General features: G+C 42.9%; 1 protein-coding gene across 1 annotated transcript in view; it reads left to right on the forward strand.

The window, feature by feature from the left end:
• The window catches only part of LOC115787873 (glutamate receptor ionotropic, kainate 5-like), a 128,985-nt gene that overhangs the window by 92,265 nt on the left and 20,676 nt on the right, over positions 1–16,044 (forward strand). Inside the window, exons 12-13 of the mRNA XM_030740641.1 lie at positions 4,728–4,841; positions 13,534–13,643. Coding sequence (XP_030596501.1) covers positions 4,728–4,841; positions 13,534–13,643 — 224 coding nt within the window. The remainder of the gene's footprint in view (positions 1–4,727; positions 4,842–13,533; positions 13,644–16,044) is intronic.

Raw genomic sequence — 16,044 nt, forward strand, 5'->3', positions numbered from 1 at the left:
TAATTCATTATTATCAGGCTGTCCTAAAAGCTTCCTGAAAAGCTTTCAGCTGATCCAAAATGCTGCAGCTAGAGTCCTGACAGGGACTAGAAAGAGAGAGCAGATTTCTCCCATACTGACTCAGACTGCTGGCTGACTTGTGGTTCCTCGGATACTTAAGAGTAGAATGGGAGGCAGAGCCTTCAGCTTTCAGGGCCCTCTTCTGTGGAACCAGCTTCCAGCTTGGATTCAGGAGACAGACACCCAGAGGCGTAGGAACTAGGGGGGACGTGTCCCCCCCAGTATCGGAGACAGGTGCATTTGTCCCACCAAAAAATTCCAACATGGAGGAGAAAAGTACTTGATTTTTTTAATTTTTAACTCGCGTGTTTTTATTATAGCATAGATTTATATATAGCATTATTATAGTATAGTGTTTTTTATAGCATCATGCCACTGCGCTCCCCCCCGCCTCCCTCTGAACGGCTCTGAGCCGGAGACAGCGGCAGGAGTCAGAAACTCTTTGAATGAGGTAAAACGGTCTGTCAGGAATGTTGTCATAAGTATGGCTTGTTGCCTTGTTGTCAGTTTACTTTCTTAAATAGGATAAAGTTGACTTATTGAACAAGAAGTCAATGTGCCAGCAGCTGCAAATGAGAAACGGAAAAAAACATTTTGGCTCTTTTGCCTAGGCCAGTGTTTTTTAACCCTTTGTGTGCTCCGGCACCTGTTTGGCCAATTAATAAATGCAGGGCCGTAAAGCACATGTCATGGCCGGGGAGGAAACGGGCGAGGAAGGGCAAACACGAAGGACTCCAGAGAACAGCATAACTTAAACGGGTATTTATTTGGGGTAGGGGAAGAAAACAAATACAAAACCCTTGGAAGGCAGATGAGGGGAGACACAGGGAGCACAGGAACATTCAGGCACACAACGTCAACGACGCGACAAAGAACACATGGAAACTGAGGGCTTAAATAAACAATGGGTAATCAGGGGAAGAGGAAACAGTAGGGCACAGCAGGTGAGGCAAATGAAACTAATAACACAGAGGAAGCCAACTAAACGCAAAGCACAGGGAAAATCACACTGGCAAAATAAAACAGGAAGTGATAAACCAAGGAACACGCAGACGAGTCACAACACGGGGAACAAGACAAACATACTGGGAGGAGAAGCTCAGGAAATAAACTAAACACAAAACGCTGGGCAAACGGCCCAGGACGTGACAGCACAACAGCACACTGTGTTGTCAGTGAGGCACAGAGCTTGTCTATTAAATATGAGAGGTATCACTTTTATTAATTTCTGTTGGTTATTTTTATTGATATTTATTTACGATTATAAAACATATACATATGTAAATTATACATGCAATAATATAGGTGTAGACAACAGTATTTTTCCAAGAAACATTTGAAAAAGAAGAAAGTAAAAGATCAAATAGCATTTTTTTATGCTTTGCTCAGAGTATTTACGGATCTGTCAGGTTTTCGATGTGTACCCCCCCCCAATAGTAAACTCCTTTCTACGCCCTTCCAGACACCCTCTCTGTTTTTAAGATTAGGCTTAAAACTTTCCTTTTTGATCAAGCTTATAGTTAGGGCTGGATCAGGTGACCCTGAGCCACCCCTTAGATATGCTGCAATAGGCCCAGGCTGCTTGGGGGGTGGGGGGGTCATTAGTTATTATTAATCTCTGTCTCTCCCCCCTCACAGCAGATGACCCCCCCTCCCTGAGCCTGGTTCTGATGGAGGTTTCTTCCTGTTAAAAGGGAGTTTTTCCTTCCCACTGTCACCAAGTGCTGCTCATAGGGGGTCGTTTTGACTGTTGGGTTTTCTCTGTAATTATTTTAGGGTCTTTACTTTACAATATAAAGCACCTTGATGCGACTGTTTGTTGTGATTTGGTGCTGTATAAAATACATTGAATGTAACCTACACAATTTATTGCAATTATAGGACTAATTATGAGAAAACTGACAAGTTTCCATTTTTTTTATGTGCATTATCCAAGCTTAAGTAAAATTTTTTTAAACAGAAAGCTGATTAATCTAATGCTGAGTTCAAAACAAAGAAGCAGGTTTCTCTGCAGTGCTTTCTGACAGTGCACCAAAGAAGAGGCTCAGTCCCTGCAGACCTGGAGTATAAGTTACTATAAGTTATAAATACTGCTTAAAAAGCTGTAGATTTTTTTCCTAAACCACTGTGAGTGTAATTCCTGACTGCCTTACACTGAAAGAGGGGATGGAAAATATTATAAAACACCCCTTTCAGTTCCAGGCCTCTCCATTTTTGTTGAAATGGGACCAGTCTAAGCTTTGTGATTTACCCACAGAACCCCCCACCAAGAACAAAAGCTCCTATCTGGCATTTTTACTGCCTGCCATCCCCCGGGGAGCCGCACAGTAACAATTCACTGTTAACTTGTAATGCATTCAACGGCAACTGCACCCTCAACAATGACTTCTGCACAATAAGAAATCAATATTTCATTAAAAACTTCAGAATCTCTGCAAAGCCGCTTCAAACATTTGGAACAAAGCTGCTGCCTTTAATTGCAGCTCCTGTAGCAGAAAACTCGGGAGCTGCTGTTGAGAGATGGCGTTTTAACTGCGGACAGTTCAACACATCGAAGCGTCAGTCGGGCACGACAGGGACGTCATCTGAACTGCAGCAGAAGTGTCAGGAAACAGGAAGCACAAAATGGTACTTTACTCCACTTTACTCCAGCAGGTAGTGCAGGTTCAAGAGCTTTTCTGGGGAAATCAGGAGCGGCACAAAGCATCAAAGCATCATATATCATACATCCTTTAACAAAGAAGAAAGAAGTGTTTTAGTAAGAGAAAATAAATAATCTATTTAATAACAAGTAGATTAAAAATAATTCTAGAATCTGTCATCAATTGCTCCAGTGCACTATATTATTCCAAATTATTTTACATGCAGTCTTTATGGTAAGCAGGACTTTTTTAACAGCAAAAAAATCAAGCAGCAACACTTTATGTTCTTTCTATTCACCCTAAATAAGATTTGCAGGCTACTTGAATTTAATGTGGGAAACTCCATTTAATGCATGTTTCTGGCCACATCTCAGCTGGAAGACGCATCATCCTCATGTGTTGCAGTAAGAAGCATATCACTAGTGTCCGTGGACATGTAACAACTGATCCGGATATGATCCGGATACATGAATATATGACACAACTTTTAACTCTCTATCAGGCCGATCCCTCAGTTTCCCGATTATTTCCCGCTAAACAAATCACGTATTTTCTCATTATAAGAGAAAAAGCTTTTATAAAACATCAAAATGGCCATAAGATGAAAATTATTTTAGATCAACTTTTTAAACCTTGGACAACAGGACCTGTGTGCTTTCTCAGGCCAGGCCACTATCCTAAATGTGACGGCGTTCCTGAATGACGTTCCGGGATAAATAAAGGTCACAGTGACTCGCTGCACCTTCTCGTGGTACAGATTGCTCAGGCCCAAGTTGAGCTTCGGCACAATCATCGGGGGTTATTCACACTCTGCTTAAGTTATTTTGGAAGGTTTTAAACTATTTCCAAACAAGAAATTTACAGGAAATGCCTTAAAGTTAGCGTGACCCCTAAAGCCTCAAACGGAATAATGGGTTGAAAATAAACTGAATTACTTTTTAGCTTTTATGCAGAGATCAGAGGAGCAACTGAAGCAACAGCAGGAATTATCCTGAACTGGAACTAACCAAACCAGCGCTTTACAAGAACGAGTTACATTTGTAGTTTCCAAGTTTTTGGCTGAATTGTCCGTCGATCAGCAGGAGATAAACTGTAGAAGGACTGATCACGAAACAATAACCGTTTGATGATGTGATGATGAAACTCAACGCTGTTTAGAGAGAATATCATTAGAGACAAACATCGTTCCTGAAGCGTTTCTCCCACAGTGTTTTCAGTTAATGCAAAACTGTTAAACATGAATATCATTCACTGGAAGTTGTTCAGCTCATTAGTGAATAAATTAGGAGCCATTAGGAGCAGAATAACACAGGAGAGCCTCCCGCTGTGGAGTCTGAACTGTCTCTCTCTCGCATTTCTTCTTCTCTTTCTTTGCTCATGTCCTAAATATTTGTGGAGCTAAACCATTTTTTTGGGATGAATCTTCACTGCATTTAAACACCTTTAATGCTTGAACTCATTCATTAGGTCTGTTTTTGTTTTTGCCCTCAGGTCAGCTTTTTTCCCCGCATCCTCCACCCATCTTGACCCCTTCTTTCTTCTCCTGTCCTCTGCTGGTTTGGATCGTATTTCCTCTCAACCCTCCGCTGACCTCCTCCAGCATCCCTCTCCTCCTCCTCCTCTTCCTCCGCTTCTTCCTCTCTTTGTCTCGTCTTTGATCTTGGCTTTATTTATTTATTTATTTATTTATTTTGCCACCTCTCACTTGTTTCCAGCTCGTCTTGTTTTTCTCACGCTCCACCAGTCGATCTGAAAGCATCTCTCCCTCCGTCTCCTCCACCATCTTATTCTCTTCCTCTTATTTGCTCTTGTTTACTCCTAATCCTTTGTCCTCTTCTATGTTTCTGTATCTCACTGTTGAAAACGTAATAAAAGATGTTTTAAGCCAACATTTTCCGACCTCTTTCCTTCTCTCTGTCAGTGTCAAAGGTCATGCTTACGGTGATATTTGTGGCTAAAGAATAAAAGCGTTTACTGTTGCTAATCCTCTCTGCGCTCTCTGTCCGTCTTTGTCTCTCTGAGCAGAAAGCAGACCTGGCGGTGGCCGGCTTCACCATCACCTCAGAGAGAGAGAAGGTGATCGATTTCTCCAAACCCTTCATGACTCTGGGGATCAGCATCCTGTACCGGGTTCATCTGGTAAACTCACCTTCATCACTGTCTGTTTTCTTTGTTTCTCCTTGACATGAATCAAAAATATCGACCTGAATATAAAATGAGGTCTGCAATCATTTTTACTTGTCCTGCTGAAAAAAATTTATTAAGACTTTTCACTTGTTCTTCATCACTGTGGAGTGTGAGCAAAGACATCAGGAGACTCTCTGAACTGGTTTTCAGTCAATTTATTTCCTCTTTGGCAGACAAGCCCAATATAAGATCCTTCAGAGAGCCCTGCTGCCGGTTACACTGCACTAACTAGACCTGACTCACTGTAACCAGGCAAACAACCCACACTTCAACACTCTGTAGTGTTACACTTTCAGGCTTTAATAAGTCTAAACTCTGATAATCTGAATTTCAGATGCTCAAATGTCCTTAACTGAGCTTAGAGAGGTCTCATGAATTGAGTGGATCATGAAGTGAATTAAATTTGAATAAATGTGGCAGGAGAGTTGGATATGAAATACAAAATGTGCTTTATCCCAAAAATTATAGCAAAGAGATTTAGATCTTTATTAGTTATTTGCACACCTTCACAGTCTGTCTGAGAGTGATTGCAGTCAGACTGCAATTGTTATGAGACAGGTTGCTTCCCACCAGGTGACCTGTGCAATTACCTCGCAATGATCCAGAGATTGAGGGTGTTACACGCTCAACTTTTGGGCGACCCGTTGATTGTTGCAACCGCTAGCAGTTTGTCACCAAATTTGAAAAAATTAAATGTAATCACCAGCCCGCCACCAATTTTTCCCTGTCAAAGGCAGTTGCTGTCTTTGCTCTAGTGTGGCTGAGCCGTTAACAAGAAGAGCGTGAATCCAGTTCCAGTTTGTGTTGAATATGTAGCAGAGCGCTATCATTTGTCCTGGAGCAACATGAAAGATAGGTAACTGGAAGGAACATTAACATTAGCATTCACCTCACCTGGTGGTGTTCCACATTTTCATAAAACGCAGCTGCTTCCTGTTGTTGCAGCTTCTTGTCTCATCTTAGATGACTTGAGTCCATAAATGCGTTTGTTAGAAAAGCCGCTAACTTCAGAGAACATTACTGACAGACACACATTGTTACTCAAGGCAGGAGCTCCTCATTAATGACAACACAGCAGGTCAAAGTGAGAAATCTGCTGAAAAAGGAGCAAACTTTTCCTGATTCACTGTGCTCGCACTGGAACAATAATACAAGCTGACAATCGCACTTTCAAAGTTCATTTTCCAAATGTTAATCTTACTTTAACTTTAGTTTTTTCTTTCCATAGTATGCACTGTATGATGTGTTTTTCCCCCTCAGTGCAGGCATATCAAATAATAAAACACCCACACCACCTGTAAGGCTGTCATAAAAAATACATGTTGTTCCACTGTGGAGCTGTCAGTACTCGAGGCTTCAAATAATAATAATAAGTTTCAGCACAGAGCTAGCTGTGTTAGCGGCACAGAATGGTGTTATTTCTCTGCACTGCAGTGTGCAGCTTGTAAAGCCTCCTGCCTTTAGCGTGGCTTTAAAGGGAAAGAAAAGCCACCTTCAGAGGTTTTAAATCCTCGGTGTACAGAAGAGCTGAAGAGTCAGCGAGTCTGCTGCTGTGAGGTTTCTTCCTGTTAAAATTTCATTTTTTTTCTTTCCACTGTCACCGTGTTCTTCTCAAAGGTTTCTCTTTGTAATGTGGTAGAGTCTTGACCTTACTACGTAAGGTGGCCAAAGACCGCTCACTCTACAGATTGGTGCTATATAAATTAAATTGCATTCATAGAGAAGTAGTTGCCTTGAAACTCTATGTTTGATTGGAGGATTCTCATATGATCATATTCTTTCATTACTCAGTGGGAACAGTGGAAAAAATCCCACTCATACCGACAATATCAACTTTGATATCAACAGGTTTACTCAGAGCATGCGCATTACAAGACTGCTGCTGAGATAAGAACGGCTGCTGTGTGGCTAATGGGGATCCTAATAAATTAAACTAAAGAGGTACAGCGACAGTGCAGTGCCGGGTGAATGTATTTGTATGAGTTTGCATTTCAGACTGTAGAATTTGGGGAGGAGAGGATTTAAATGAATCATACAAACTTCAGCAGTTTGATTAGTATCTGAATCAGGTTCACGTGTCACTGAATGTAAGTCGGGGTTTTGCAGAAACCATTGCCCAGCAGTGGCTGTGAGTCACATTCTTTCCTTTGACTTTAATAAATACCTGCAGCCTTTAATAAATACCTGCAGCCTTTAATAAATACCTGAAGCTTTTAATAAATACCGACAGCCTTTAATAAATACCTGCAGCCTTTAATAAATACCTGAAGCTTTTAATAAATACCGACAGCCTTTAATAAATACCTGCAGCCTCCCACTGTCATGATCCTGGATCTATAACCCAGCATTTTCTGGTTTGACAATTTCTCTGTTTGATTCTGTTTCTTGATGTTTTGCAATTTTGTGTGTGATTTACTTTCAGAGATTTCCTAGATGGCCTTCATAGTTAGATTCTCAAGTTTTGTTATAGTTTTCTGGGTATCCTCATGCTTTCTTGGTTTTGTTCTTTGTTACTTCATTATTCCACGAGTTCTTGGTTTGCCTGTTTTTTTGTATATTTTCCTGTTATGTGTCTGTGTAGTTTAGTTTCCCTCGGTGTACCTGCCTCCGTTCTGTCAGGTCCGCGTCCATGCTCCCTCCTCAAGTCATTTCCTGTTTTATTTTGCCAGTTTTGCTTCCAGAGTCTGCATATTGGATCCTGTACCTCCCTGCCTCTCAGTGCTCATGACACCCACAGCATGCAGGACAAAAACAAGGTGGAGCTCAGGATTCATTCTCTGGATGAATCCTGAGCTCCACCTGAGCTGTCAGATTTAACCGGAGAGCTTCTGGCAGAAGAGTTCATTGATTCTCCTTCAGCTGCGTCTCCTTGATCTGAATTTCTTCATTGTTTCCAGAGAGAAACGCGTGTAAGACCAACAGTGTTATTTTTGTTTGTGAAGTCGTACCCTCTATCTGCTCATGCATGACTCTCCAATTAGCAGTGCTCTTGATAGATTGTGTTGGTCATTATTGAAACGAACTGGCTGCCTATGCTCATTAATTTATGCACTGTTAGATCACCTGCAGAACTTTCCACTCACATTGGCCCCTCCTGTATTTGCAGCTGGTAAAAATCTCCCTGAGGTGGCCGACTGTAGTCTGATAAAGATGCTGCTAAAACATAAATTTGAATGCTTTTGACTGATTCAGTGCATCAGTGGCATCCTGATGTAAATTAGGTCATGGCTTCAATTTAACGTGCGCAGGCGCTGAAGATTAAAATAAAATAAAACCTTCTACATGAACTGACCCTTCGAATGCAGACAGGTGTACATGCTGAAATCCATGGAACGGATTTGAAATGGGAGGGTGCTGCAGTGCGTCGGTGTGCGCATGTCGTCAAAGTGCTGCAGGCCGTTTGTTTTCTTCCAAATAAGAGTTTTGCGATGATGTTAAAAGGTCCGTTTATTTTAAAGCGCTGTCTGTAGACTCGACACAAACTTTTACAAATTGAACAGCTGAGTGTTTGCACCTATTGACATTTCCTGTCTGGCCCTCGCCCCGTCTGTCTGATGATTTGATGAATTCAGACAGAAAAGGCTGCAGCCGCAGCAGCCGCTTCCTCGGCAGAGCCCCTCACTGCTGGAGGCAACGATCGCTCGGGTCACTCAGTCAAACTGTGAGTTTGGGACGAAGCGGCTGCAAATGTTCCTGCAACCTGAGAGATCACGCAGGAAGGGGAAGAGCTGGGAGAGCAGATAAAGCCAGAGCCGAGGACACAGATGGAGGGCATGTTTCTTCTTCTTCTGTGATTCGGTTTGGGCAAGAAGGTGACAGGAGCCTCTGCTTGAAAAATATGAGTTTTTCAGCCTCTGAGGGAGGATCGGTGACTCTGCTTCCCTGACTGGAATCCAAAACACTGACTTCATGCACCCCCACTTCCTGTGAGTCTGACAGAAACCTGCTCAGGTTGCAGATTTTGGTGAACCTGGAAAAGTTGTGCACTTTGAATAACAGTGTTATTTTTCCTTATGTGTGGTCATCAGGCAGAAATCTTTGCATTAAGCCACTGTTTGGGGGGTCAGGATGCTTTCAGATGGCAGGATTATGCAAAGAGTATTAAATTATGTCTGTTTGCAGTGTTAAAAAACATTTTGAAAGTCATGCTGTTTGTGTGTGTGCGGCAGACGGAGTGAGGAGCATGTGAGTATTTAGAAACAATTCTCGGCTTTGCAGCTTTCAGAGACCAAACGGAGAGTTTTCCAGTTTTAGGTTATTGTTAGATGTTTAAATACAGTCTGAAGGAACTTTTTCCTGCTTATGAAAATATGCATAAACACAGCAGGCCATCTGACATCAGATCCTGACTTTGCTTTTTTTCTTTTTACAGCTTATTGTTCTGTAGATCTAATATTAAATGAACTAACATAGCAAACTACAATCAACAACTATCGACAGCATGTGAGATGTTTTGAGTTTTTTCTGTTCCAAATAAAAAGTTGGAATCTCTCCTTTACATATTCATATTGGTGCAGGACTTTTTTTGGAAGGCCCTTGAAATGCAGCCACTGCAGCTTCACTTTATCTCTGCTGAGTCGCTTTCGGCTCTGCAAACATGGATTTTACTTGTTTTTTTCTATTCTTGTTAGAGGATCTTCAGCCTCTGACAGCGTCTGATATGAAGCATCTTAACTGCAGTGTTCAGGTTTCTCCTCAGGTGTTTCACTCTCAGTTTGTCTGAGCCACTCAAGGACAGTCGGCCACATTTTCAGCTGTCTGTTTTCCATATTTCTGTCTTCAGTAATTGTGGAGTTGGAGCACAGTGGCACAGTCACTTTTAAGCCCTAACCCTGGGAAGTTACCAGCAGCACAGGTTGGCGTGAGCAGCTCGAGTGTGAGAAATGTTAATAAAACATTTATTCTTCATTATCATTAAGTCTTGCTCGTGCATCTCCCCTGAAGACAGCCTGATGAAGGCCACAGAGCCGCTGCCCACAGATACTGTACATCTGCGGCTCATTAGCATTCACCTCCACCATCTGTCCTCCATGTTTGATCCAGTCCGCTGTGAGAGCTTCGGTGTATTGACTCTATGATCAGTCAGCTGTTTAATGTGTGTACAGCGAGGCTGCGCTCACACAGCGGCGTCCCAGCGGCATTTACTTAAGTGTTTATTTAAGGATTAAGTTGACCGAGAGCACATTTGGACTCACAGTAACGGCCTGCAGGGGCGATTTACGTTCTCACACCGCCGAGCTGACGAGCAGTCGGAGATCCATCGCCTCGATCAAGAGGAGTCTCCGGCCTCCCGCTCGAGTGTAAAGTGGAGGATTTGAACCGAGGCGCTATGAATTTATCCTGCTAACACCAGGCGGCTGTTATCGAGTGCAGCGGCACTGACAGATTAGTTTACAGGCCATGCTGATGATGCTGCTACACACACACACACACACACACACACGCACACACACACGCACACACACACAGAGGCTGGTTTAGAGTGCTGTGGGGTCCTTTCCCTTCCCCTCACTCCTTTATTTCTGCATTTTGTCTCTGCTAAAACACAGCCTGTGTCGGCTTCATAGTGTTTTACTTTGACTAACCTTGTGCAGTGTGAACTATGACCTCTATTATCTATATATTACACATATACATACACACTCTTTTTTTATTTTTATTCTCACTAAAAATGAAGGACTGCGCCATAATTCATTAAAATCATATTTCACTAAATGGAAACCATTTGCTCTGCAGAGTTTTACTGCATGTTTCCATCAGCTAAATATTTCCAACATCTGAAAAGTATGCAAGTTTTAAACCTTATCATTTTATGGACTCTCGCTCCCTCTCTGTTGGGACAACAAGGCATTTCTGAGAGTGTCCTCGTGGCTCTGGCCCGTGATGATCGCTGCTCTGTTGTTGAGTTTTGTCGTCCTCTCTTTCGTCAGCTGTTCGGTTTCCTTGTTCTTAGTTTTTGATTTTGAGTTTGATTCATGGTTTGATTTCATTTTTCCTCCCGCTTGTTGTGCTTCAGTTCCTGCCTTTTTTTTGTGTAGATATTTGTATCCTTGGTTTCTTTTTTAAGCATCACTTCTTATTTTGGGTTGGTTATTTGTGTCTCTGTCTCTCTCATCTCTCTGTGTTTCCTTGTATGAATGTTTGAGTTTCCTTGTTTCACTTGTGGTTCTTTTCCTGTTTTACTTTGTGAGTTGTCTCATATCTTGTCCTGAGTTTTTCTTCCTCCCTGTCTCATTTTCTTGGTTGTCTACCCCTGTGTGTAGTTTGCTCCAGCTATCTCCACGTCCCTAAGCTGTTCTCTTGGTCTTTGTTGCGTTGTTTGTTGTCCTCCCTAGTTTGTGTTAGTGTTTGCATGCCCTCTGGGCTGTTTGGGGACTTTTTTGATTTTGCTTTTCGATTGGTTCATCAGGTTTTGGTTCATTCGGTCTGCTTCCCGTGTCTGCATTTGGGTCCTCTCTTGAACATTCCTCACTCATAATACTGGGTTTCAGTCCAGATGGAAACGCCCCAAACACCTGATCCGGAATCAGGATCATCCTGAACAGATGCCTGATGGAGTAGTGGAGGAGTACTCTGACTGAACTCCTCACCCGGAGCACACACACCCTTCAGAGGACGCTCGCTTTTGCTCCTTGTATTTTATTCTTTTGCACAGGAGTGCGCTGCGACCCTTACAGAGCAGCAGCAGGCACAGACCTTGGAAGTCAAATTCCCAACGACCTAAACTAACAGCTTCTCCCAGTGCAAAACGTTTGGCTAAAAAAGAAAAGAGGTGCAGCGACAGGTGGGCAGTTATTTATCTGTCTGGCCTTATTTCAGTGTAACATTGGCTGAGCCCAGTATTTACAACATGAATTGCTAACATTTGTGCAGCGTGCTGCTGTTTCCGCCTGTATTTCACGCTGGAATAAAGTGTGTTTTAACTCGTTTGTGCTTAACATGGTTGCAGTAGTTTTTATGAGAATAAGCAAGCAATCGCTGTAGTGGACAGTTCACAGCAGTGCCATCCTGTAGGTCATCACCCGCACTGGCAGGAGGAGGAGGAGAAACCAGTTTGTTACAGCATTTCAGTGATATTTACCAGGCTCTATGTATTATTAGTGTACAATGTGAACACGTCTGTGTGAACAGTGCACACATCTGAATGTGTACGAGCTCACACAGGCCAACAAACATCAAATCTCCAAAGTTCTAAAGCAACTGTACACACAACACAATCATGTCTGGAAGTATAAACAACTCTATGCACATAGCAAACACACAAACACACGTACGTGCTGCATGCATCTAAATAGCTTGCGAGCACATTTGAAGATGGTAATCTATTTAATTGCTCAAGCTGTTGACTTGTGCACACACATTAGAGAAGAAGCGCCATTGTGTTTATCAGTGTTCTTGCCCCCTGGTGCTGAACACTGTAAATTTATGTCTGCTGCTGCTCCCAATTCATTAGTGCTCGATATATTATCACTGTCCTATTCAGTGAATCTGCAGTGCAACACTTTGCTACAATGCTTACAAGTTCCCGTGACATCACAGAGGAGGTGCCAGCTGAATGTGGGGAGAAGAAGTGACATTGTTAATATTTAGAGCAATGCAGCTGTTGTGGCTACCGGCTCCCACACTGTGACTCTAATTACGGGGGTTTGGGGAAAAAATGCTCCTTTGCTCTATTAAAAGGTCAAAAATCCAGCTCACTTTGAGAAATAACAAAGAGCTGTGCTGTATTCCAAAAGCTGCTCCTCTGGGGTCATTTTGAAAATGGGCATCTTTCAGTCAGCCTGCATGAAAAATGTCTATAAAGTCAACAGCATGGCAGCTTTGGGGTTTACTGGATGCACTCGCTGTCACCTGCTTTTCTACCCAGGACATCTGATTCAGTGGAACAAAGCTGAGCGACATCAGACAGTGAGTTCAGCCCTCTGCCAACCTCATGGGCTGTTTTTTTAAATGAGCCAAAATGGACAAAAATCAGAGACCAAATAGATTGCCTCCATTACAACTCTAGTCATCTGCTTTAATTGAGTCCAATCTGGGAGTTCCTCTCCTCCCCTCACTGCCAAATCCTTTTTCCAGTAGACGGGGAGGTAATGGAGGCATCGCAGACAGCAGGGAGGGCACGTGATGAAACGGGTCAATGGGAAGCATCTCACCAGGGAACTCTAGCTGACGGTCGTTAGCACTTGAAAAGCTTGTAACTGTAATTTGGTGGTTCATGTTGTTTTTGTTGTTTTGTTTGAATTGCAGGTTTAAACTGAAAAAAGAAAAAAATCACTTTTATTCCAGGAGTGTAATTTTCCAAAATGCACAGCTGTCACGCTGAAAGACGGGGTTGTGTTTCTAAGCTGGAGACGCTGACAGTGTTTCGTGTGCTGTGAGTGGCAGATGGTCATTATCACAATTCACCAACACCAACTCGGAGATTTTAAAACTTCCTCTTCTGTTAATGTTTTTCCACCAAAGTCCGTGTGATCCACAGCGTGAGTGACGCCACTCAAAGCAGGAAACATCTTTAAAGGACAGGAAGTAAAGAGAGAGGGCGGATGGGGATCACATGACACAAAAGTTCCCCAGTCAGGAATCCAACTGTGAACATTGTGGTTATGTGTTTCGTGCACTGTGTGTGTGTGTGCGTGTGTTTCAGGGCCGGAAGCCAGGTTACTTCTCCTTCCTGGACCCGTTCTCTCCGGCTGTCTGGCTCTTCATGCTGTTGGCTTACCTCGCCGTCAGCTGTGTCCTCTTCCTCGCAGCCAGGTGAGACACCTGCTTCTGTGTGAAAGGCTTCTAATTTTAGTTCAAAACCACCACAGCAAACACATTTCTGCATTTCAGGGACATTTTGTCTGGTTCCTACTTAAAGACAGACTTTAAGTGGTCATTAAAAGATTTAGCATCATTCACGGTGTTGAAATGCACCCAGTTAGTTTAGATACTCTGTAGCACTCAGGCTTAAAGTAACTTAATATGACTGTTTTTAAACAAGTTAATTTAGCTCTCAGGGGTCCACAGTGTCATGAGCTCTTATGAGTCACAAAGGAGCCAAATGCAGCTGCTCACAGGTAGCTGACATAGACCTGAATGATGCATTCTGTACTTTCTAACTTTGTCTGCAAACACAGGTAAAAATCACAGCACAGCTGCTGTTTTTAGCTTCTCTGTAGATGATTATAAAGTTTTAGCTGAGCAGTACAGTGGCTGGTTTGCAGTGCCTTCATAATGGGCTGCATTTCTGTCATGACTTCATCGTTTTTGTTGTCTGACAACCGAAATGTAACTGAGAACAGCTTTAAGGCATATTTGATATGTGTGCGAGCAGAGAGAGCAGCCACTTTATTAGGTACACCTGTTCATCTGCTCCTTAATGCAGATATCTAATAATATAATCTGCCAATCAGTTGGCGCCAACCCAGTGCGTTCAGGCACGCAGACATAGTTAAGCCAATCTGCTGAAATTCAAAGTGAGCATTAGACTGGAGGAGAAAAGCGATTCACGTGACTTTGCCATGGTTGTTGGTGCAGATGGGCTGTCTGAGTATTTCAGAAACTGGTGATCTGTTGGGATTTTCCCCACACAGTCACCTCCGGGGTTTACAGAGGACGGTCCTGAAAACAAAGTATCCAGTGAGCGATGTCAGATGAGAATGGCCAGACTGATTCAATTTCAATTCAATTCAGTTCCATTTTATTTATACTGCACTAAATCACAACAGACAGTCGCCATTGTATATTGTAGGGTAAAGACCCTACAATAATACAGAGAAAACCCCACAGTTAAAACAACCCCCTATGAGCAGCACTTGGTGACAAAAGACATGCTGAGGAAGAGAGCCAGAGATTAATAATAACTAATGATTAAATGCAGAGTGGGGTATAAACACAGTAAAAAGAGGTGAATGAAGTACATCATGGGAGCCCACCAGCAGCCTAGACCTATTGCAGCATAACTAAGGGCTGGATCAGGGTCACCTGATCCAGCCCTAACTATAAGCTTGATCATAAAGGAAAGTTTTAAGCCTAATCTTAAAAATAGAGAGGGTGTCTGTCTCCTGAATCCAAGCTGGGAGCTGGTTCCACAGAAGAGGGGCCTGAAAGCTGAAGGCTCTGCCTCCCATTCTACTCTTAGGTCTTTTAGATTAGATGGGGCCTGCTTATTTAAGGCCATATATGTGAGGAGAATGACTTGAAATTCAATTCTGGATTTAACAGGGAGCCAATGAAAACAAGACAATATGCCAGAATGGCAACAGTAACTCAAATGACCACTTGTTACAACCAAGTCCTGAATGAGATCATCTCTGAATACAACAGAAGAGCATGGTCTGATGAGTCTCAATTTCTGCTGACAGCATGAAAGCTTGGGTCCATCCTGCCTTGTATCCATGACACAGGCTGCTGGTGGTGTGATGTGGAGGATATTTTCTTGGCACACTTTGGGCCCCTTAGTACCAGCTAAGCATCATTTAAACCCCCACAGCCTGCCTGAGTATTGTTGCTGACCATGTCTGTCCTTTTATGACCTCAGTGTACCATCTTCTGATGGCTGCCTTCAGCAGGATAACGCACCACGTCACAAAGCTCAGATCATCTCAAGCTGGTTTCTTGAACATCACCGTGAGTTCTCTGTACTCAAACGGCCTCCACAGTCAGCAGAGTTATCCAGTAGAGTTCCTTTGGGATGTGGTGGAAAGGGAGATTGTCATCAGCTGACAAACCTGCAGCAGCTGTGTGATGCTGTCATGGCAACATGGACCAGAATCTCTGAGGAACGTTTGCAGCAGCTCGTTGAATCTGAGCCGTGAAGAATTAAAGCAGCTCTGAAGGAAAAAGGGGTCCAACCTGGTGCTAGCACGGCGTACCTAATGAAGTGTGTGGTGAGTGTATACGCAACTGACAGGAAGGCAGCTGAGTTTAGTTTACACTGAAACACAACACCTCACCTTTATGCAAATGAGAGGGCGACTCAAAACCCTGCCTGTTGAGAGGAAGCATGGAAGTGACGGACCCTGGGGACAATGTAACGTAAGGATTTTTCCTCTTTTAATTGGAACACTGAAATCAAAATTCAGATTCAGTGTGTGTTCAGTTCCTCGGACATCAGGACTGCAACACAGAATATCTGGCATTCTTTGGATGGATTGTAGAGACATTTGAGTCA

This window comes from Archocentrus centrarchus, chromosome 11, assembly GCF_007364275.1.
Source record: "Archocentrus centrarchus isolate MPI-CPG fArcCen1 chromosome 11, fArcCen1, whole genome shotgun sequence".
Lineage (NCBI taxonomy): Eukaryota > Metazoa > Chordata > Actinopteri > Cichliformes > Cichlidae > Archocentrus > Archocentrus centrarchus.